Source organism: Daphnia pulicaria, chromosome 4 (assembly GCF_021234035.1).
Source record: "Daphnia pulicaria isolate SC F1-1A chromosome 4, SC_F0-13Bv2, whole genome shotgun sequence".
NCBI lineage: Eukaryota > Metazoa > Arthropoda > Branchiopoda > Diplostraca > Daphniidae > Daphnia > Daphnia pulicaria.
The window spans coordinates 4274704-4297809 of NC_060916.1; the positions used below are offsets into that span (position 1 = coordinate 4274704).

Here is a 23106-nt window from a genome sequence, read left to right on the forward strand (position 1 = left end):
TATATGCTAAGTGAATTTGTTACCACATCTCTCTCTATTTATTTATTTATTTATTTATTTGTTGACACTGCGCGTTATTTCAGCTTCATATTCCCGTCGTCGTCGTCTCTATATTTTTATTGTGGCCATTTCTTCACTTCTTTCCTTTTTGGTGTTCAACGAGGTGGAGACGGCCGGACGGATGGATGCGGACGGACGCGGATTGGGGGGAAGAATAAAAGAGTCCAAAGTTAAAAAATAAAAAGATAAGCAGCTATAGGCTACCATATTTATTATTTTCAAGTTGCTCTAAGAATCTTAAGAAATAAAATGAAACGGAAATTTATTTACAAAAATATTTACCATGTAGTGTATGTATAGGTACGTATATATTTTTTTGCAGCAGCAACAACAACAACAGCAGCAGCAGCAGAGTCCGGCTTAAGAGACCGTTACGAAAAAAAAAGCAGCTGCACAATCAAACGGAAAGAAAACGGAATACAAGTAGGAAGAAGAAGAAGAAGAACTGATAATAATAAAAAAAAACCCAAGTCACTCGCCCTCTTATAATATACACAAACAACCTGTATATATATAATATTTATTAGAGTGTTGGACGACTGGATCAAATATATAAATCAAGCATCGACGCGGATCAGCAATAGTGTGATGGTCTCGGATGTTGATGAGAAGAGCGGAGCATTGCACTTGGAGATTATATTATTCAAACCAGTCGAACCTGGTGAGATGGACTAACAGGTTGGTATCTACTCACAGCCTCGTTTCCTCCTTTTATTATTCGTTGGTTCTTGTTTCCTGCTGCTCACTGATGATCTTCGTCGAATCGCGAATTACCGGGAAATTCAAAGTTGAGCAATGACTATACCGGATCCGGTCGAGCTGGTTGCGGAGATCGTTCCTTGTTCTTTTCTGACCTATTGTTGCATTGAAATGATCATTGATCTGAACTTCTTCTTCTTCTTCTGTGACTCTCTGCTGGGCGTCTGGGCTTACTTGTGACAGCAGAGAATGGAACTCTGTTATTCTCTTTTAGTTTATTTCTTGACTATTCGTAGACTGTTTTTTAAGAACTATTAAAAGCTCCAACTTTCTTTTTGACTTTATATAGAACTCGTCGGGCTATTATATTCGACAGTTGCTCTGCTTTATCCGCTACAGTGTCAGACGTTTCCAACACTTTATAATTGAGGACACTTTTTTTTGTATTGCCTTTTGTGACGCCCAAATAAAAACTGAGATAAATTGAACAATCGAATTTGTCTGTTGAATATTTTGGGTTTCCCCCTCGAAATATGTCTTGAATTTATATATCATTGGATTATTTATTCATCTGATCGTATATGGGCGAGGTCAACCGATAGTCTGTGTGGGAGTGGGTTGGGTGTATGTGATGGTCTTGGGATACATTTTGGCTGCGCTTGCGTTTTTGCCTTAGAGCTGACGGCCATCAACATCCGGGAACGGCTTTGCTTGCTCTGCTTGATCAACAAAACAACGCGATCTTATAGCCAACAGCACCAAGACCTTCACACGTCATCAACGGGCATTCAAAAAATAAAACATTCCCGCCTTTTATGTTTCATCTTTTCCTTATTTTGAATTGTTATCGGTACAAAACACACACAATGGGCCTATATGGACAGGCCATCAAAAAATGAAGAACCGTGTCTTTTGTGTGTTGCGTAACATTTTTTCTTAGCTCGGGTGAAAACGGAGGGACTGCAGCGTAGTTATATATACATCCAGCCAAAGAGAAAACGGGAATCGTAATCAAGCGCTGAAATCGTTTATAATACTCTGGAAAGAATATAAGAAGAAAGAAATGGATTGGAATTTGTGCAGGCTTTGATGGAATGCCTCGCGTGAATGCATCAGTCAGAAGTTTGGCCATTGATCGTCGATCCCCTCCCTTGTCTTCCCGTTTTCTTGTGCTCTTCTTTTTGTGTTTGTTTTATATTAAAAAAGCACAATCAAGCTATAAGAGAAAAGAATCAGAAAACTGGTGTATTTTAGAACAGGAGAACCCGGTACTCCTTTCAGCTTCGCCAACAGCCCGCGAATATCATGACGAGGCCGTGATGTAACGAATGCTGGGCAGTTAATGAGCCTTCCCCCCATCTGGTCCTTTTTCTTTTTTTTTTCCCCGACGTAATTATATTCTTCTCCCGAAAAAAAAAAAAACGAAAAGGATTATATTGTTGTTTTTTTTTCCCTTTATATTCCCCATGGCTTATTCTTTTTATCTTTGATCGCAGCTTCGATCAGTTTTTTTGTTGTTTGATTTCGCTCCTCCCACACCCGCCGATTTTTTGTTTGTTTGTTTAACTTTCATTGTTATTATTTTCTTCTCGATTAAACAATGTTCGATCCCGACGACGGTCGTTACAGGGCGGCTGAAACGGTCTCCTATGCGTGTGTGTGTATAAATTCGACGTATAACCCATTAAACAACCGGTTATCACCCGCTCTATGCGCAGCATCTATAGGATATTATAGAGATAGAACAGCAGTATGTTTTATAATTGACTTGATTAATAGATCAAGGCTACAGCAGCTCATAGCAAAAGTCTCTCATGAAAACTGGTGGTGGGATGCCGGAGCGCCCCATTCTGTTCCCGTCCGACTTCATTCCACGCACAGCACTCGATTTCTTTATTATTATTAAGACAATCGATCGTTCGTGTGTGTGTATTTCTCCTTTTTATTTTTATTTATTTTGTTGGGTGAGCTAGCTCCGTGTGGTTTGAGACATTCATCTCTCTCTCTCTCCCTTTTTATCCTTTTTTGTTGGTTGGGGGTTTTTGTTATATTGATATCGCTCGATTTTTCTTGAAAATCTACGCGCTCTCGGATCTTTTAAATATGAATGATGGAGTCTATACATTAGATTGAATTTTTCGTTTTCCCAGCCGATTTTTTCCCATACTAATAGACGAAATAAGAACCCGTTTTTCTTTTTTATCACGACGTCCCTGTGATAAAAAGAAAAAAGAGAGTCTTTCCTTGACCGACAGATACACATACAACATGCGCACATTTCTACAAAGGTAAACTTCTTTTTTTTTTGAAGTCTTTTCTTTCTTCTTCTTTCGCGGTCACCTGTTTGAATAGACATCTCATCATTTTGATGAGCGACACACAAAAAGAATTTTAGAAAAAAAAAGGAAAATCCAATCGTAACGACCGGTTACGTCATCCCACTTGCATAGTATTTTATAAATATATACGTTACGGTGTTTTATAAAATCTCGGAAAAATCTCAAAGCGGAGCTGAATTTCTGTTTGTTTTAAAATATCTTTAAAAAGTTAGTTTAAAATATAGGTATAGAAAATCTATTATATTGTTGTAGTGGAGGGCTAACAAGGCCGACGATAGGCCTTTGAAACAAAACCCCCAAGAAAATTCTGGAGAAACAAAAGGGACCAAAGAGAAAGGAGACGGATAGTTGTTTAACGCACAACATATAGAGGAGCAGTTGTTGGACGCTTATCACGGACACAACTTGAACGCAACGGTGACTCTGCGCTCTTGCTGACGCTATAGAAGGAGAGTGCGAGATGATGAGAGTCCCATGAAAAAAGACAAGAGGGGTCCGCGTTATTTCTCCCCCTTTATATTGTGGACGATGCGATTCGACCGAAACAAAAAGGAAATAAAATTGGGAAAAAAAAAATAAAAGAAGAGACAATCGATGCCGCCGAGAAGAACAGCAGGCCGTGCGCGTTTCAACCATCTATTTATTTATAATTCTTGAATGTTTGGGTGTCTTTTTCTCTCGTTGACGTCGGCGGCGGCGGCATCCCACCACACACACACACGCAAACACATCGACGATGGTGTTCCTTTTTTGTCTTGTATCATCATATTTTTCATTTTATTTCGTTATTATATTATTGTATTACCTGGCCAGCACAGTTAGCTCTCACTGTATATTATTATTATTATTATTGAGTGTTGATAATTGAGTCCGAGAAACGGACAACAGCTCGACGTGTTCCGGCTAAGAAACACAGAGATTCGAGTTTCTTTACCAGCGTCCATCAATTATAATAAGCCGAACAAATAATCTAAAACGTATAAATAGAAACACTTTTATTTCTTTCCTCCTTCAAATTGAACTGGGGTTTTTCACTGGAAAAACAACTAAGGAAATTATTTATTTTACAGTAACTACACTCGGTATAGTAAATTTTGATTTTCTTTTCTTAATGAAAAAATAAAAATAAAAATAAAATCTAAATCTAATTCTGACCGAGAGAAACGCATTCATCAAAGATCCTTTTGAAGTGCGTTTCCAATTCAATTCATTTCGCTGGAGCCGCGCTGCTTTTTAAGGGATTGAATTCTTTTTACCTTTTTGACTTTTTCCTAGGAGAACTCTCTCTCTCCTTTTCCCAACGTCTCTGGTTGGCCTATAGTTGAGAGCCCCCCGGTTTGGGGGAAAAAACTCTTTCTGCAATGAATCCCGCCAGTTGAGTTCTTTTTTTAAAAAAGAATCTGAAGATTTCCCGGAATTGGAGCTGCGGGTGTCAATGAAAAGACGCAACGGGGCAAATAACAAAATTTCATGGAGAAAAAATAAAATGGGCGAGCTGCTACATAGATATACATAGATATTTCTCTTTCTCTCTCTCTCATGGCGGATGAAGCAGCAGCCAGCCCGACAGTGCAATCACACGGACGTGTTACTCTTGCATTTAAATTATCATCATCACCGTGCACAAGTTGAAAATATAAAAGAAGAAGAAGAAGAAACACAACGAAAGAATTTCGTGATATTTAGATTCTCCGGTGCAGATAGCCGACGATGTGAATAAATGAAAGCAGCAAAGGTCGAGAAGAAAGAAAGAAAGAAAACGACGTGAGAAATAGAGAGAGAGGAATAGAACGTGCCGAAAATGACGCGGTTCATGACTAATGGAATGTTGTGTCTTGTTGGACTGTCCGCGCGCGGTTCGACACAAACAACAACATTCCCCCGGTGTCTCTGCGCTGCATCTTGTCGGGGCGGCGGCCCACAAGTGACCGCGCCGACATGCACACGCGGGGGAAAAACAAAAAGTTGGCGCATCACGACAACACACAACGTCAAACGAGCTCGTCTTCAACTCTGCACTTCATTACTCAAAAACAATCGACTCATCTCTTATTTCTCTCAACTCGGAGGTTGGATATGTCTTCCTGGCATAGGGCACGCACAAGTGCCGCACACGAAATCAGTTGCGTCAGATCTGTTTCTGATCTGAGGAACCGCGTTGTGGGGGTGCAAGGAATAAGCTGTCCGTTGCGATGGATACTTTCACGAACCCCTTAGTTACACACAATTGTTTCATTCTTCTCATCTCAAAGGATTATATATCACTATGTCAAATTGTCAATCACGACCCGAGAGTCTACGGTTTCCTTCGTTCAAAACGTCCAATTCACGAGCAAAACAAACCCTCCAGTTTTCAATCCATCGAATGAGGTGTTGGATTTATCCACTTGAATTATTCTTGATAGACAATTCTTTTTCGATTTTTTAAAAATGCTATCCATCTTTTCCCATTTTTTCCGGTTTTATCATCGAGTTCCTTATTTCATCGGAGGATGGCAGCATTTGACTATTACTAGCGGCCAGAAGAGAGAAATTACCGCACAAAAAGAAATTTAAAAAAAGACTTTATGTGACGCGAAGGAGGAAATAATATTTCAGGAAAAAAGTGAGCCTGATAAACCCCATAATAATTCCAGCAAGAGTCACAATTTTACACTGATAACCGTACGCATTCCGAAATGACGAAATAAATTATATAATTATGAAAACAAAACAAAAATCTTGACGTCTAAGAAGCTTTGGCGTAATATTTTAAATTTTTTGAAACGTTTTGTTACTATGACCAACCAAATGAAATTTAACAAATCTCTATTGATACGCATCCAACTCAAATGAAACATGACTAATACTTGCGCATCCGTAGCAAACGGCAAACAGCATAGCTACCTTTAAATTACACACCAACAATTGAAGAGTTTTGAGTTGATAATTTTTTTTTGGTAACCAGGATTACTTACATATTGATAGAATAACCTATATCACTGTTTCTATAGTCAGAGTATTATTGTTGTCGGAATTAGATCAGATGAGAGAAACTTCAATATTCACTGTTGTTAGACCACAGCAGCGATAGCTGGAACTTTCAAAACAAAGAAACTGGTTTAAATCCATAAATATTATATTTAGACCTCTAAAGTAATTCATACATGACAATCAATAATGTATACATGATATCAATAACGTGGGACGTAATATTCATATTTTGGAGCGGCAGCAGTGGTGGTGGTATATACTGGAGGGGTGTATGTCGGATAAACTTCATCGTATAAGTTGCGGTAATTATTCACGACATAAGAATCGTAAGCCTCCTTGGACGGATAGGGAACAGCATCCATTTGCCTTCTCATACGGGGTCTATCAACGCTTCGTCTCATCATATGCCTTTCTTTGTTTGATGGAACCAAGTTCATTTGATGTCCACCGCGCCCATCCTGGACACTCCTTTGATTAAATTGCGACACGGGTAGCGAAGTCGCATCAACTGACTGAGAGAAGTCCATCTAATATAAAATTCTTTAAATCAAAACATTCAAATAAATAAAGTAAAATATCCCTCTTTCTCACCATTGAAGATGGAGCTGGTGGATTCATTGGAGAATTAATACGTGGGGCAATTTGAGGCGATTGAGGTGGCTGCTGATTAAGTCCCATCATCTGTTGGGCCATTTGCTGCTGGGGCTGAGGAGGTGGTGGTGGTGGAGGAGGCTGACTATTTGGTGCTCCAAATGGCTGTTGCGATGTGCTTGGTAGCGGTTGGTTGACTAGCAAAGGACCTGTCCGCTGTCCCACCTGAGCTGGAGAAGCTTGTCCCATAGGTTGACCCATCAATTGCGGCTGTGATGGTTGATTCGTAGGTGGTCCAGAACGTTGAGCATCTGGAGGAGGCTGATTCATTGACTGACTCGGTTGCAGCATTTGGGGTTGATCCATCGGTGGTCCGGATCGCTGTGCCACCTGAGTTGGAGGAGCCTGGCCCATTGGTTGGCTCGCGGGCATTGGTTGTTGTGTTTGATCCATAGACGATCCCGACCGCTGAGCTCCTTGAGATGGAGGAGCCTGACCCACGGGCAGTTGTTGTTGCTGTTGTTGCAGGGGATGATCCATTGGCGGTCCCGATCGTTGTACCGCCAGGGCATTTGCTTGGCCCATCAATTGTGGTCCAGGTTGTTGGGTAACTTGAGTCTGGCTCATCGGCTGGCTGGTCGGTTGCTGCTGTGACGGTTGATTCATCAGTGGTCCCGAACGTTGAGCATCTGGAGGAGGCTGATTCATTGACTGACTCGGTTGCAGCATTTGGGGTTGATCCATCGGTGGTCCGGACCGCTGTGCCACCTGAGATGGAGGAGCCTGACCCATCGGCTGACCAGAGGGCATTGGCTGTTGTGGTTGATCCATCGGCGATCCCGACCTCTGTGCCACCTGAGATGGAGGAGCCTGACCCACGGGCAGTTGTTGTTGCTGTTGTTGCAGGGGATGATCCATTGGCGGTCCGGATCTTTGTACAGCCTGAGCTTGAGGGGCTTGACCCACAGGTTGGACCATCGTCTGTTGTTGTACTTGACCCATCGACCGTTGACCAGGTGGTTGGGCCACTTGGTTTGCAGGAGTCTGGCTCATCGGCTGCGGCGGTGATGGTTGGTTCACGGGTGGTACCGAATGTTGAGCAGCCGAAGGCGGCTGATTCATCGATTGACCCACGGGCAATGATTGTTGATCCATCGGTGGTCCCGATCGTTGTGCCACCTGAGCTGGAGGAGCCTGGCCCATCAGTTGTGGCTGCTGCTGCTGTTGGGGTTGAAGATCCATTGGCGATCCCGTTCGCTGCACTGTTTGAGGTGGAAATGAGATCATCGTTGGTGCAGGAAACGAACCCAGCTGTACCGCCGTCGTTGGCCGACCGTTTTGTGCTTCCAACGAAAGAGGTGGTGGAACCATCAATCCGCGTGGAAGAGGCGTAGTGTTTTGTACAACAACTGATTGTTGACTCTGTGGTGGTGCTTGCTGCCCTTGCAGTTGGGGCCTCTGTAACTCAATAATGACAAATAAATTAAAAAATAACCACAACGAAAGAAACAAACACATACCACCATGGGCTGAACAGGTGCAGAAACAGGCATCATCTGCTGAAGAAGTAAATAGCATTAAAATTTCACCCGTCTGATAAATGAAAGAAGTCGCATATTTCTAGCATTAGCTGAAAAATTTTAAAACAATTACCATTGGAGCCTGCATCGGCGGAGTAGTAGTAGTAGGTGCAACTGGAGAACCTCGCACAGGAGCCGGTGGAGGTGTCGGTCGTGGTGGCATGGGAGATACCATCGGTTTAAATGCACCCATCGGTGGTTGCTGTGCTTTAGGCACCATTCTATTTGCATTTGCCTCGCGAGTCTTTACCGCATTTGCTTGGGAATCGTTATCAGATGGAGGGGTGGTCATATTAGGATGCGGAATAGAAATGGCTGGAGGAAGCGGGACGGGATTCAATGATAGTTTCGGAGGCGACTTTGGAGGTGACTGCACTGGTGGTTGTGTGATCGAAGCTTGGCTGTTTTGTAGAGGAACGATTTGCGGAACCAAGAATTGGGGTTGAACGAACCGCAACTGATTAGGAACGAACTGAGATTGCCCAATCGGCACCTGAACTAAAGCTGGTTGCCCAGGCTGTCCAGAGAACAATGTAGGTGGAGCCTACAACATTTACAAAAAAAAAAAAAAAAAAATTGTTTGACAAGATCTACATAAATTTAGTAACAGTACAATATACCTGAATAAACTGACTTCTTTGAAATGACAGAGGCTGGAAAACTAATGAAGGCACCTGTTGGGATTGAGTTGGTACCTGTTGAATAAGTACTTGTTGGGCTTGTCGCCTCTTCAAAATTTTGATTTCTTCAACAGTTGAATTATCCGAAGTGGAGTTAACTTTTTCAGTTGTGACATTCAGCTGCTCGATGCTTGACAAATTGGACGAATCCAACACAGATTTGCTTGTGTCACGACCCATCAGCAGTGAAGGCACAGGTGATGCCATAGATGAGCTTTCCAATGGCATGTCAGTGACCAAGGTGATGGAACCATCTGGTAATGTCACAACATCAGCATCATCAATAAACTGTAGGTCAGATGGGAACATGTCATTAATATCTCTGGTACTTATGTGTGTAGAATTATTGCCCAAATCAGAATCCAATGTTTGATTTTCTGATAGATTCTCCTGCTAAAATAAACACATTATATTTAATTAATAAATAAAAGGATCCTTAAGTATTTTGTTTACTACCTTGAGAGAAACTGATGGTGTAATGGTTGTTGGCTCATCACCGGCTGACCTGTATTGACGATGGGTTTCATATCCATCATAATGCTGCAGAGGCTGTTGTTGATAAATATATTCGTCTGAAGGGGGCTGATAACCCTGGCCGCATACAACATTCACAAATAAGAAAGTGGCCACCAATCTGAACATGAAATATTTAAAGAAATTGAAATTTTACAACAAATAAAAATCATTACAATAAAAAAAATAAATTCACAAACTCTTGAATTAAAACTAAAGAGCTAAATAATTACCTCCATACTATCATTGCCAACATTTTTGCAGCACAGCAGCTGCCGACGTCGACGAGTGAATGGTAGAATGTCGCTAATCGAATGCTGCGTACCGAACAATATATAGGCTCTCACAGCCCGCGGGACGCGCGTAAAAAACCGTAACTAATGAAGAATAAGGGTAAGATAAAAATTATATAATGGCATTTCTTTCAAGTGAGACATGGGGAAGAGAGGACTATTTAGGAGGGAATTTGTGTCGGCCATATTTGCGCATACTTGGGGGTTGTATTTTAAATCAAACCGCCAAAAGGGCTTTGTGTTTGGGCTCAGGTGTTTAAATGCATTAATTTTCAAGCAAAGTTAGGCCTTCGCAATGTTAGTAACAGACAAAGTTAATGGTTGGTTTCATTCATGAATATACGTATAGTGACAAATATCCTATATCCCCCTTATATACGGAAGACCCGTGAAGACCAAGGGCTGTTTGACCTACAGAGTCCTCCAAGTTATATCATTACTTTTAATATTCCGTGAAGTGAATAATTTAAGTATCTCTATATTTATCCATTAGGAATATCGAGAAATATCACCCTTAAAATAAAACAGCTTGATATCGTTTCTCGCTTGTCAATACGTGAAAACGGGTATGCGGCAAATTTATTAAACTAACTTTGAAGTTTGAAAGCATAAAAAACGTCTTTTGAAGCCGTGTCCGTGATTTGGATGTGAATGTTATCTATTCTTTACACTATATTATACAGTTCTCTAAAATTTAGTATAGCTTAACTAGTTGTAAACTAAAGAAAAACGAGATGTCTGATGACACAATCCACCTATACCTATCAGAGTACGATATTATGGCCCACGTCTCTTATTTTTAATTAATTCAAACTTTCCTTTTTTGAGCCTCGAATGAGAGCTACGCCAAATGTATTTTTTTGTTGTGAATAGCTGGACGTAGGTCCGAGGTTGGAGTATTGTCCTGAGTTTATTTTCCGTAGCCAACGCCAAATGTATGCGGCGGATTTTTTCAGAAACCCCATACTATGGGGTGTGGGGTGCCGGGTGCGTGCCGTTCTCGGGATTAATAAATATCAAAGGAAACATTATAGTCTGGGAGCTGGGCCCCAAAAACATGACAATGATTTAGCAAAAGGTTTGAGGCTAAAATATGGTTAGGGGGGGTAGGACACACACGAAAAGCCACGTCTGTCGACTGGCGGCCGGGGCGTTCAAGCGTGACGCGATCCTGAAGTCGGCGGGAAAGGTAAAAAAATACACTTTGTTTAGCAAATATGAACTATATCTTAAAAAATAGAGGGATATCAACTTTATTTGATTTCCGACAGACAGACGTCATAATCTGGGGCCTTGGGGCCAACAGACGTCGGTGTGTAAGAAATTTTACGAAATTTCAGTAAATTGTGAAAATGGTAACGCTGCATCCTAAGCGCCTAATTTTAAATAGAAAGATTTGGGGAGGATCTTTGAGTTTTTAACTAAGTAAACGTGAACAGAAAATGCATTTTTCGGTTTTTTAAATAAGATTATGCATTAATTTGGTTGAACCGATCACTTTTTGATTATTTGGTTTGTTTTATTGGCAGTTATTATTTCTTCCCTATATATTCCCCGCTTGTTTTCTGCTACTCTTTCGTGAGCGCACACCGAACGTCACGGGAAACCCTTGACTAACAGACATTATGCTTTTTCACCTTTCTCCGCGTTTATGTTGACCATCCGCCGACCTTGGCCGTTACCGCAATCGTCCACCTTGTAGGCGTCATTCGGTTGGGGCAGGTAACATGCTCGGAAGGCGTTCCTGATCCAAGTCGACATTTGTCGCTCGTTGAATTTCTTCATTCCATTGGGAACGCAAGTTTCAGCGTTCCTAAGTCCCTAATTCCAGTTGTTGTTGTTTTTTTTTTTTGTGTTTTTTTTTAATCCAAGAAATTCCACGTTGTCTCTTGTCGCTTGTGCCGCGTTGGAGACCCTCCCCTCGTTTCCGTTTTGATCAGCATCAGTCAAAATAATACCAATATGTACGTACGTATGTACGCATCATCAGATACAAAATTACAAATTGTATCTTAATATATATTGTAATCTTATATAGCGGTAAATAGTATTTTATGATGTGGTGGCACATAAGTAAATCCAAAATGCGAATTTTTATGGTCTTCCATTTTAACTAAGTAATCGAGCATCATGGACTCCTCTGCCTTGGAATTTGTTGAATTTTTGTGGTGCTCCTTAAACTTGTTGATGAGTTCCTTAAAGTAAACTAACCTCATCATTTGAAGTAATTGTCAGGAGGTTCAAGAATTTGTGCCACACCAAAAAACACTAAGTTTTTTTTTAAATATTCTGATGAGTCATTTACATTTAAACGTTGTTGTAAGATTTATCCAAAACACCACAAAGCATAGAATTTAAAGATAGATCTGTACAATCTATGAGATAAAAAATTTTAGGGGATGCGTAACGCAAAAAGAAAAATAATATGAAAAAATCCACTTGTCAATATCGTCCAGTTGTGTCCAATTACTTGAATGACACGGTCAGACTCGCCCCGTCGACTGTGCGGCCATTTAGATCTTCTATACTGCCTTCGCGGCATCGTCCCTGTTCTCGTAATGAACAAAAGCGTAGTCAGAAAACTTCTGAATGGGGCCGTGCTCTCCGAACAATTCTTTGATACGTTCCATGCTGCTTCTTTTCGAAATATTTCCGACATGGAGTACCTTTATCTGAAAAAAGTACGAGAAAAAGTAAACAAATTAATTGGCAAAAAAGCTATTGTAATCTAAATATAAATTAAGAAATTTTTATTTTAACCTTTGATGATGAATCGATTTTTGATTTTCGCTCTGCTTGCGCGTCAACGATCTTGTGCTTTTTGGCTTCATTGGGATAGGCCCAATCGACGATTATGTCGGAACCAAAAACTTTGATTGTGCCATTATTAAGCTGTTGTTTTGCGAAAGCAGCGGACTGGACCGAGTCATCTTCCACAAGACAAAATCCCCAGTTGGGCTTGGTTTCCGCTGAAATGACATTCAAAATGCCTCCTGATGAAGGGAATTAAAATAATGCAAACGTGCCGGGTCAGGATAGTTGAACTCGTCATGTACCTGATACTATGCTGAATTCCGTCTTAATGTCGTCCTTATCCTTGCTTTTCGGAATATTACCGATATAGAGGCAATTCGGGACGTTTGCATTGACCTGCATAGCTCCAGTTTCTTTAATAATCAATCCGTTTAGCTACGAGTACATGCAAAAATAATAATCGTTAATCGTCTTGAAAATTGATAAATTAATTATACCAAATCGATTGATACGGCTACGGCTTCCATCGTGGTGAAATTCACGTAGCCAAAACCACGGCTGAGGGTCGACAATGGATCCATTACTAGTCTTAGACTCCAAATTGATCCAAAGTCTTCAAAAAGTGGTATTATGTCTTCAAGCATTACATTACGTGGAACATTTCCAAAGAAAACCTAAAGAGAAGACATATTTTTTAAATAATAATAACAATTAAAATGGTTGGTCCAACTTACTTCACAACAATGAGGTGGTTGGGGACCGATCCAGGTCAGAGGAGAACCTCCAAATGTTGTTTGTGCTTTGGTCACTGTGACAACTTATGAATGAACTATATCCAGTTCTTGAACTCCATCAGTTCTCTTCGGGATGACTGAAGTGGCCAAATCTTGGGAATCCGTCTCCAGAAGGGGGATACATGTTTTGTATGTTTGGGAAACAGAATCCAGGACCTTAGGGATAATTTTATGCTCTGGCAAACTAAAATCAATTAAGAACTAAGTAAAACAAAGTAGAACACCAGAAACCACCCCCCGCAGCATCTCCCAATCGTGGGAATTGAGAGGAGAAGTCAATGATGGAGTGGGGGGGGGGGTTGATTTTGAATTGATTGGATGGGAAACAGTCGTCAACTTTTTTCGTCTTTACAATTTGAACGAATTACAGAAGAGGATTCGGAAGAAGAAGAAATAGCCTAGTTGCTAATTCCAAATTGGACGTATCACCACGTAGAGGAGCGAAATTAAAATATTATTTTTTTATTTCGAGAGAAATTATAACATTTTATTGTACAGGAAACGGCGCCAAGCTGCGTTGCCAGATAAAACGGCAAAAGAAAACAGATCCGAAAGAGCCCTAATGCCCTATACGCTAGCACGTTATTGATTTTTAGAAATCAAGAGCAAAAAATTAGGACTTATAGATTTGAAGTAATTTTAAGTTAACGGAGGAACTTTCTGCCATAAGAGCAATGGCGGACTACGGTCAGATAAATCAGTAAATTACTAAATTTAATTACTCAAATACAGTTATCCGGAAAACATTCATATTTGGTGGTATATTAAATAGATTTTATTATTTTGGGGTACTTGCATTGTTCGTGTTTTTTAGTTTAGTTTACCAACATTTTTATATTTCAATTCCATATTTTTAATTGAATATATTTTCTAGAAGTGTTTGAACAGAGATTATTACCGTTAATATGAACAAAGTTCATGAAAAATATTGCACCTTGCATTTTTTTTACGAAAAAAAATTATCTTTACTCGGTTACTCCACTAACATTTTATTTTTATGGTGATCTCCTTATTTGCGCCAATATAGTGAATATTGCAACTTTGCTTCTGTGGAGAGAGTTATGGCGGTTCGTAGAATGTTTTGAAATCACTCGTATAACATCCAGTTTCTTTATCGAGTCTCATCCATCATATACTTCTAAAGATTTGACCATATCTACACGGTTTATTTTCCGTAGATCAGTTACAAATACATAGTGAAACATTTTTGCATCTAAATCGAAGGTAGGAGGTTTCAAGGAAGAATATAATTACGGTAATGTCATTGTCATGTTTTAAACTAGGAAATGAAGTATATTTTGGTAACTGGAGGTGTTATTAGTGGAATTGGCAAAGGAGTAATTGCAAGTTCAATTGGCACAATTCTTAAGCATTGTGGGCTTCATGTCACATCTATTAAAATTGACCCATACATTAATATTGATGCTGGAACATTTTCACCATTTGAACATGGTGAGGTATTTGTGCTAGATGATGGTGGGGAAGTAGATCTTGATCTAGGGAATTATGAAAGATTCTTGGATGTCACTCTTCACCGAGCCAACAATATAACAACAGGGAAGATCTATCAGCAAGTCATTGAATGTGAAAGAAGGGGTGACTACCTCGGAAAAACTGTTCAAGGTGAGTGTCACAAAATCAAATATCCCTAATTGACAATTATTTTTCATTTTCCTTTTCAGTTGTTCCTCACATTACAGATGCCATTCAAGAATGGGTTGAAAATGTTGCCAAAGTTCCTGTCACTGAGGATGGAAAAGAGCCAGAAGTGTGTATCATTGAACTTGGAGGAACTATAGGAGACATTGAGGGCATGCCCTTTGTAGAAGCCTTTCGACAGTTTCAGTTTCGTGTCAGTCATGAAAGCTTCTGCTGTGTTCATGTTTCTCTTGTTCCACAGGTAATGTTGTATCTCATTTTTTTTTTTATATTGTTGCTAATTTAATAACCAATTCAATTTTTAGCCCAAATCTACAGGTGAATCAAAAACCAAACCTACTCAAGCAAGTGTGAAGGAACTGAGAGGTTCTGGGCTGTCTCCTGATTTAATTGTTTGCCGTAGTGAAATGCCCATCATTGATGAGGTCAAGCAGAAGATTTCCAATTTCTGTCATGTTAAGCCAGACAGGGTAGGATTCAGTCACATTTTCAAGGGCATGAATATAGTTGAGCAATTATTATATACAGGTTATCTGTATCCATGACTGCACATCAACATATAGAGTTCCCTTGATGTTGGAAGAGCAAGGCCTTATCCAGTTCATCAGTGAAAGATTGCAGCTTAATATAGCCACTCCACCACGACCTAAAAAGTTTATGTGGAAATGGAGAGATCTTGCTGACCGCCACGACAATGTTCGTAAGGTCGTAGAGATTGCTTTAGTTGGCAAGTATACTCAATTAGAAGATGCTTATGCATCCGTAACCAAAGCATTGAATCATTCTGCTCTCTTTGTAAACCGTCGTTTAATACTTTCGGTATGTTCTACATATTATGTACACTGTTTTAATTTTGGCCTAAAAAATCTTATCCATACTTCTGTATTTTTTTTAGTATATTGAAGCCACAAGCCTCGAAGAAGCCACAAAAATAGAGAATCCCGTCAAGTACCACCAAGCCTGGCAAATTTTATGTCGCAGCGAGTATGTGAATTGAATTACGTTTTTTCTAAACATATGCATATTCAACTTTAATATCTGTATTTTAGGGGTGTTATTGTCCCTGGTGGTTTTGGTAAACGAGGAATGGAAGGCAAAATTGCTGCTGTTACGTGGTGTCGAACTACTCGAAAACCGTTCCTTGGCGTATGTCTTGGATTACAAGCTGCTGTTATTGAATTTACTAGGTATTGTACACGCGACTTATTTAAAAATATTTCTGCGGATCTGTAGACGTCTTGATTTATTTTTGTGTTCCCAGGAATGTGATGAACTGGAAAGACGCCAACACGACAGAAATTGATGCAGATACTCCTTATCCTGTTGTTATCGACATGCCAGAACACAATCCTGGTCAAATGGGTGGCACTATGCGGTTGGGCAAGAGAACCACTATATTCCATGGAGATTCCATTCTCAGTATATTTTATTATCCGTATTTGACATCAAACTGTGTACACATTTTCTTATCGCATTTTAGAAAAATTGTACGGAAACGTCGGAGCCATAGATGAACGCCATCGTCATCGTTACGAAGTAAACCCAGAATATGTTGATCAAATTGAAAAGGCTGGTCTTCATTTCGTCGGTACGTTAATAATTTTGAAAATCGTATCAGAATTTTTATATTGTAAAATAAAAAATAATTTGGAATTCTAGGTCGGGATGATTCGGAAACTCGCATGGAGATCATGGAACTACCGACTGCTACACATCCATATTTTGTGGCTACACAGTATCATCCAGAATACATAAGTAGACCGTTGAAGCCATCGCCTCCTTATCTTGGACTTCTTTTGGCAGCAGTGGGAAAACTTCAACCATACTTGAACAATGCCATGTCTTCAAACACAACATCTGAAGATGGAGAAAATTCAGGTACATTTTTCTTTCTTTCGCCCAATTTCATGCTTTTTAAATGTTCTATTAAATTTACCAGATGATGACATCGTAGGACTTCTTCGACGCAATATAAGTAATGTTAGTTTATCCGCAACTTCGACACCTGCCACTCCGTGTCACTTAAATGTTAGATCTCCGACAGAGTCTCATACCGAGGGATAATCATCGATATTTAAAATGAATTGAATTCGGTCTAAATCGTGATGAAATTATTGTTACGTCAACTAATGAATTCGATGTTAACATTTTGATTTTTCATCGCAAATATCTTGCTGAAATGATGTAACAGAAATTGTGGCAATAATACAAGCTTTTACCATTACTGGCAACGTTGTTTTTCATGTTTTATGTTAAGCTTACCCTACCCCCTGTTCAGTCACGATTCACAAGTGACGTGTTCAGGTGTGTAAAAGAGCTGTGGTTTGTCACTTGAAAGAAACTGCCGTGTTGGATTAGAACAGCAGAGGAAGACGGGTGTTCTAAAGGCTATTCTTCCCCATGAGTGAAATGAATTCTGAAGAAAGCACCAATCCTCAGTGGAACCTAGGAGGAAAGTTGGTGATCAAGGTTGTAAAAAATAATTTGAATTGCAAGAAAAATAGTTTGCTTTAACCATTAAATTTCTTAGGCGCAACTGAACGATGACATTCGGCGTATCCCGATTCACAATGAAGACATTACTTATGATGAACTCGTTTTGATGATGCAACGGGTCTTTAGGGGAAAATTGTCAACAAGTGATGAAGTATTATTGAAATACAAAGATGAAGGTACTAACTACTGAACCTTTTCTTTTATGTTGTTCATGATGTTGATGTTTTTATCCTTTTCTTGCAGATGGAGATTTGGTTACAATATTTGATAGTTCTGACTTAACTAGTGCCATACAGTGTAGTCGCACTTTGAAGCTTACTGTCTTTCTGAATAGTCAGCCTGGTGATTCATCAGTTGAAGAGAAGCAAACTAAAGGAATAACTAACATTATGGCTATTAGGAAAGAGTTATCTGGGATTCGTGATCGAGTTATTCACTTGCTTGATCAGCTAGACATAAGTCCCCAAGATTCACCAAGTAGAGATTCCCCATTGATACACAATGCTGAATCTGACAAGCAAACAATGCCAGTTGTTAAACCAGCTACAATTCATGCAAAGGAGTTTGATCCATATCAACAAAGGAATGACATGGGAAAAGAAACAGATAAGGTTTCTGAAGCTTTTGGAGTCGAACAAACATCTCAGAATGAGAGTACAACTGCTGCACCCAGACAGCAAAATCCTCCAACTCAGCCTGCAATTGCTGCTGCAAGTGGACAGCCCATGGCTCCACAACTTCCTAGTGTTGGTGGGATGCAGCAATTAGGTCAACAACTCCCTCAACAGCAGGGAATGTCCAGTAACCCCCATCAAATGCAGCCAACACAACCGCCTCTCGGATCACCTTATCCTTCTCCAGCTTACGGGCAACAGCCACAACGATTCCAACCGCAAACATCTACTGGATACAGTTTGCCGGCTCAACAACCGACTACTTATCCTCAAGCAGGCTACGGCTCTCAGCCAATTCAACAGCAACCGTATGCCCAGCCGATGCCATACAATCCACAGGGATCGACTCAACAGCAAACTCAACCTCAAGCGCCAGGCCAACCTGGAGCTGCTCCAGTCGGCCAGTACAGTGGCGGTGCTAGTCAGCAGACACAGGCCTACAATCCAGCAGTTCCATCGCAAGGGCAAACACTTGGTCAACCATTGGCCCAGGGTCAAAGTGGATTTAATTATCCTGGCTATCCTCCAACTGCAACGACTCCAACTAATCCGTATAGCCGTGGTGGAGCAGCACCTCCTTATGCTAGCAGACCGCAGCCACCTCAGTACCATTAAATAGCGTCAATTGGGATAATAAGGATTAGCCAAAATTCATATTTTCAATTATATCTTTCATTGCTGAAAATTGTTGTATTCTATAGCGCCTTTTTCATAAATCCTCCCAATGCTTCAAGGCAATAAAAAGCTGTTAAAATTACCTCAACTATAAAACCGCTTTTTGTCTGTTGGTTTATTGTTATCAGAAATCAATTGACAAACGTGTGACGCATTAAAGTACAACAAATCAGCAGAATGCTTTAAATTCATTCGTCTTCGTCACTTTCTTCTTCGTCATCTTCATGCTCGCTTTCATCAGACATATTAAAGTCCGTTACTTCATCAGCGATATCTTCACCATCAGCAATTTCCTCTTCTTCCTCTGTGGGTTCCACAGTCTTTGTCTTCTTGGTCTTCACTTTCTTTTTAGGCTCTTCAACCTGTACCTTCTCTTTGCGTTTTTTGGATTCCTCTGGATTTTTTGTTTTCGGTTTCGACTCTCTCTCCTCTTTAAGTAAGAAGCGGTTTTCGTCGTCTTCGTCTTCCGACAAGTCAGAGGGGAAAAGTTCGTCAAATTCGCCGTCATCATCACTGTCGTTTTCATTGGACTGTTTAGATCCAATGACTGTTTTCCTCATAACTGGAATGCCGGCTTCTTTGTCATTCTACAAAATTCAACAGAACATTAAATAAATGCTGGAAATAGCTTGAAATAATTTCATTACCTCTGGTTTTTTAGCAATCTTAATTGCCAATTCCCTGTCTCTCATCTTTTTCCATGAGTTGTGGTAGTTGGTGAGTGGAGTACCGCTTTGTTTAATCTGGTTCTCGAGGGCTAGAACGGCCTTGGTGTCTGCCAAATCAAAGTGAACTTGGCTACGCTGCTTCTCGATGAATTGAGATGTTTCCTGAACTTTCTCCATTAACTGCTTCATCTTTTTTGTGAAGTTGGCTAATGTGCACTTTTTGATGAACTGCTTAAGTTGCAAAATGACAGGCAAGGCAATTTCAGGGAAAGCTGAGGAATGGGACTGGCATTGCAAAGTTTCCAGTAAGTGATCATACAGCAAGTCTATGATAGCGTCTCTATAACCGCTTTCACCCATCTGTGATTGGGATACTCGTAAGACGCAACTAAGTTCAAGCGGTTTCATGGAAACCTTAGATGGCTTTTTCTCGAATTTGTGATTTTGCAGAATCTGCTCAGAAATTTGAATTATAATGAAATAATGGAATTGTCAAATGTTCAATAAACCAAGCTTACCTCTAATAAAAATGAAAGGACAGGTATGTAAGTGCCCGTATCTACAGAGAGCTGGTTTAAAATTGAGACGACTTGAAATCTTAGAGGGTAATATTTCCCGGTTGGTACTAGATTGATTGTGCCAATCGCAATCTAAATCAAGCAAATATTCATCAAGTATAAGTTGCAACAACGCTAACTTTTCAACTCACCTGAACAAGTGGATACAAAAGAGGTTTCAGCAACTGACTATCAGGAAGGGCACCAAGCAATGCGCCCCAAAGATGTAGACAATGAACGAACTGCCAGTTGTACACAGTCAAGATAGCATCCTGCAATACAAAATTCAAAAATGTAAAAAGACAATTCGGTCCGGTGTAGAAATGTTATAACCTTTTTGTTAGAAGTAATTGCATTTCGTAAATGGATTGCCAGTTGGCGGATGTAGAGAAATGCGTGCTTGTAGGTTAAAGCTTCTTGAAGAGCCATTAGCTCCACGAGAGAGCGACGCATAAAGTTAATGACGGGCCACGTGGAAGGAGAAGTAAACTTGCAATTCCGAGCATAACTTAGGTACATTGCTATTTAAAAATTTCAGTAGAATAATATAGTTATCAGAGGGGAAACAAAATTAGAAGAAAGCAGAAATACCTTTGATGATCGGTTCAAGCAGTTGACCTGGCAGTGTACGAGCTAACCGTAAAATGGACAAGAAAGCGAGTACTCGAATCGTGTCTTCGGCTGAACACCAAACTGTAACCAAGCGTTTGCATAGTACACGCGATAACTTTATAAAGGCTGTGTAAAACGGTATCAATTGATGTATATGCTTAAGGATAACCGACAAAAGAGAAGATTCTGTCAGAGATCCCAGTAACTGTTATAGAAAAAACAAACAGGTTAGTTGACCGGATTAGTTCTTTCATCATCGTTTTCTTCCCCTTACCCGTATGATATCAGCTAAATAAGATTTCACATGTAATCTGAGTTTGGTCCAACTTTTGCATTTTTCTAAGTTCAGCTTTTCATCAGCGGGTGACTTCAAAATTCTTTTCAAAGCTGGGATCAGATCAACAATGCACAAACGGACAACTGCGTTGAAGGCTATTAAAGGAAATAAATGGTGAGAGATAGTTAACTTCACAATTAATAACAAATTACCAGCACTCCCTTGAACAACAAATCTGGTAGCTCCTTCTTTCTCTTCAGTGACAGAGTGTACAGCGCTTCGGAAAGCGCTCACAACGTCAACAATTGTTTTTATAGATCTAAAAGAGAATGAAATGAATAAGTGTCACTTTTAATAAATATCTAATATAAAATGGAAATTACTTGGGATCTTGAAGTTCTTGCTGCCATTTATCAACCATACTCTGTGTAATGACATTTTTTTGTCTTTTGGCAGCACTTTCTTTGTCTTCAAAATCAGACTCATCACTGCCAAGTTCTAATTCTTCAGGTTTAGGCAGTTCATGGAGCTGCCCTCCTCTTTCATCATCTTCACTGTCGCTAGAGCCAAACTCAAGCAATTCACGATCATTTTCAGACAGAAACTGATAAAATTCTGGATCAGTATTTTTTAGTTTGTCCAGTGTTTTCTTGTGTTTCTTCACAGCTGTATTGTCATCTGATTCATCACCACTTTCATCTTCCGAATCTTCATCAGCTTCATCCATTTCTTCATCGTCTTCATCTGCTTCATCCATATCTTCATCTTCTTCGTCAATTTCATCATCTTCATCATCTTCTTCATCTTCCTCGTCTACTTCACTTTCAATTTCTTCTCCAGCTTCTACATCTGATTTTGTGGAGTCTTCGTCAATGCTTGAAGTGTTGTCTTCACTTTCTGATGAGTTAATAAACTCGTCGAGGCTCAATTTCGCCCATTTCTGATCTTTAACAACGGCGACATTGTTACCATTTAATTTTTTTGTTTGGCTTTGGATTGGTTTCTTGATAGGTCCACCTTTAGGTTTCCCAACAAATTTGCTATTGGTTTTAGATTGTTTCTTCATGTTGAGCACACAAACGATTGTCAAAATGAAAATGTAAAAGTAACACCACTTTTAACTTACGCTTACGATGGACAACACGTGTCGCAGCCGTGTCTAAGAGCAGACGACTTAAAATGGTAGACTGTCATTTGTTTTTTGGAAGAAAACAGTTTCGGGCAATTTCATTGGTTTACTGAAAAGCCGTCTGGATTGGACTAAAAAGTTTCAAATTTTTCCGTGGAAATCAAATATAGGCCTAGGCTTTTGTTATTATAAATTTTTAATTCTAGTCGTTTTAAACTATGAACAGTCGTTGTTCTATTTATCTTTTAAAATCTCTTACCATATTTAACTCTAACATTCCTTTTCTAAAAAAAAGTAGTATCATATCATCATATTATCATAGTTTAAACCCAATTATTGTATGAAGTTTTTAACACAGTTAACATATTCTATTTATGCAAGGCATATGTCATTAAAGAGCCTAAATGCATCATAACTGTAAACACAGTTAGGGAATTCTTAAATTATAGTGACACGACATGTGGTCTAATTAGATAATCAGAAAGCAATGTATTCAGCCTTTGACATTTCAAAACAATGAAAGAATTTGAGTTAATTTGTCAAACTGAACCCCTCATTGGAGGGGAGACCAGAATCACACCATCTCCACGTACAAAGAGCATGGGAATGTTGCGTTTAGTTGTTCTGTAAACTTCTTCATAAGTTTCTTCATCAATTTCAACAGTGGTTACTGTTTCTTCTACCTCACCTAGCACCATGTTCAAATGTTGATCATATGCCTATGGACCATAAACAATAATACAATATATTTTGGGAACACATTTTATAGCAAAAAGCAATTTAATGTGCTCGACTTACATGTAGCCGGCCTCTCAACTCTCGTTCATTTCGCATTTTGACGTAAATTCTTTCATCGAGACTTAGGCGAATCAAATCAAGTGGCTCTTCCACAGTAATTACAGGGGCCTAAATGAAAGTGGCAATATGAAAGCTTGAATTATTAATTTAAAATTTAAATAATGTGGAGTTGTATACATACTGAAGTTTCGTTTTCGTCCGCCATTTTGAATCTAGTGTATAGTGTATTTTTCGGACGCAAGGAGGCTTTGTGATGCCTGTGTGCTTCGGACTAAACGTCACCCC

General features: G+C 39.7%; 3 protein-coding genes across 5 annotated transcripts; 1 reads left to right on the top strand and 2 right to left on the bottom strand.

Annotated features, from left to right (window-relative positions):
- Positions 1 to 6198: 6198 nt before the first annotated feature.
- Positions 6199 to 9759, bottom strand: LOC124337952 (basic proline-rich protein-like). 3 transcript variants are annotated; one of them, XM_046791980.1, is made up of 8 exons: positions 9669 to 9759; positions 9379 to 9556; positions 9252 to 9312; positions 8863 to 9176; positions 8316 to 8786; positions 8183 to 8221; positions 6663 to 8120; positions 6199 to 6598 (listed from the first exon to the last, which is right to left on the bottom strand). In XM_046791980.1, exons 1-8 carry the CDS (start codon positions 9689 to 9691, stop codon positions 6272 to 6274), a joined length of 2871 nt encoding a protein of 956 aa, XP_046647936.1. In that variant the 5' UTR covers positions 9692 to 9759; the 3' UTR covers positions 6199 to 6271. The 3 variants fall into 3 exon arrangements, with proteins under 3 accessions (XP_046647936.1, XP_046647935.1, XP_046647934.1); XM_046791979.1 differs by having other exon boundaries at positions 8183 to 8218; positions 9252 to 9315; XM_046791978.1 differs by having other exon boundaries at positions 9252 to 9315.
- A 4551-nt stretch (positions 9760 to 14310) lies between these two features.
- LOC124337990 (CTP synthase 2-like) lies at positions 14311 to 18862 on the top strand. The gene is made up of 13 exons (XM_046792022.1): positions 14311 to 14500; positions 14560 to 14899; positions 14959 to 15176; positions 15241 to 15405; positions 15464 to 15754; positions 15831 to 15919; positions 15985 to 16122; positions 16197 to 16354; positions 16416 to 16523; positions 16595 to 16813; positions 17331 to 17404; positions 17466 to 17607; positions 17675 to 18862. Exons 2-13 carry the CDS (start codon positions 14563 to 14565, stop codon positions 18718 to 18720), a joined length of 2985 nt encoding a protein of 994 aa, XP_046647978.1. The 5' UTR covers positions 14311 to 14500; positions 14560 to 14562; the 3' UTR covers positions 18721 to 18862.
- A 4-nt stretch (positions 18863 to 18866) lies between these two features.
- Positions 18867 to 23103, bottom strand: LOC124337989 (nucleolar complex protein 2 homolog). The gene is made up of 12 exons (XM_046792021.1): positions 23003 to 23103; positions 22822 to 22929; positions 22574 to 22742; positions 21278 to 21971; positions 21107 to 21213; positions 20892 to 21049; positions 20597 to 20822; positions 20339 to 20526; positions 20158 to 20277; positions 19967 to 20098; positions 19428 to 19901; positions 18867 to 19367 (listed from the first exon to the last, which is right to left on the bottom strand). Exons 1-12 carry the CDS (start codon positions 23024 to 23026, stop codon positions 18969 to 18971), a joined length of 2799 nt encoding a protein of 932 aa, XP_046647977.1. The 5' UTR covers positions 23027 to 23103; the 3' UTR covers positions 18867 to 18968.
- Between the last annotated feature and the right edge of the window lie 3 nt (positions 23104 to 23106).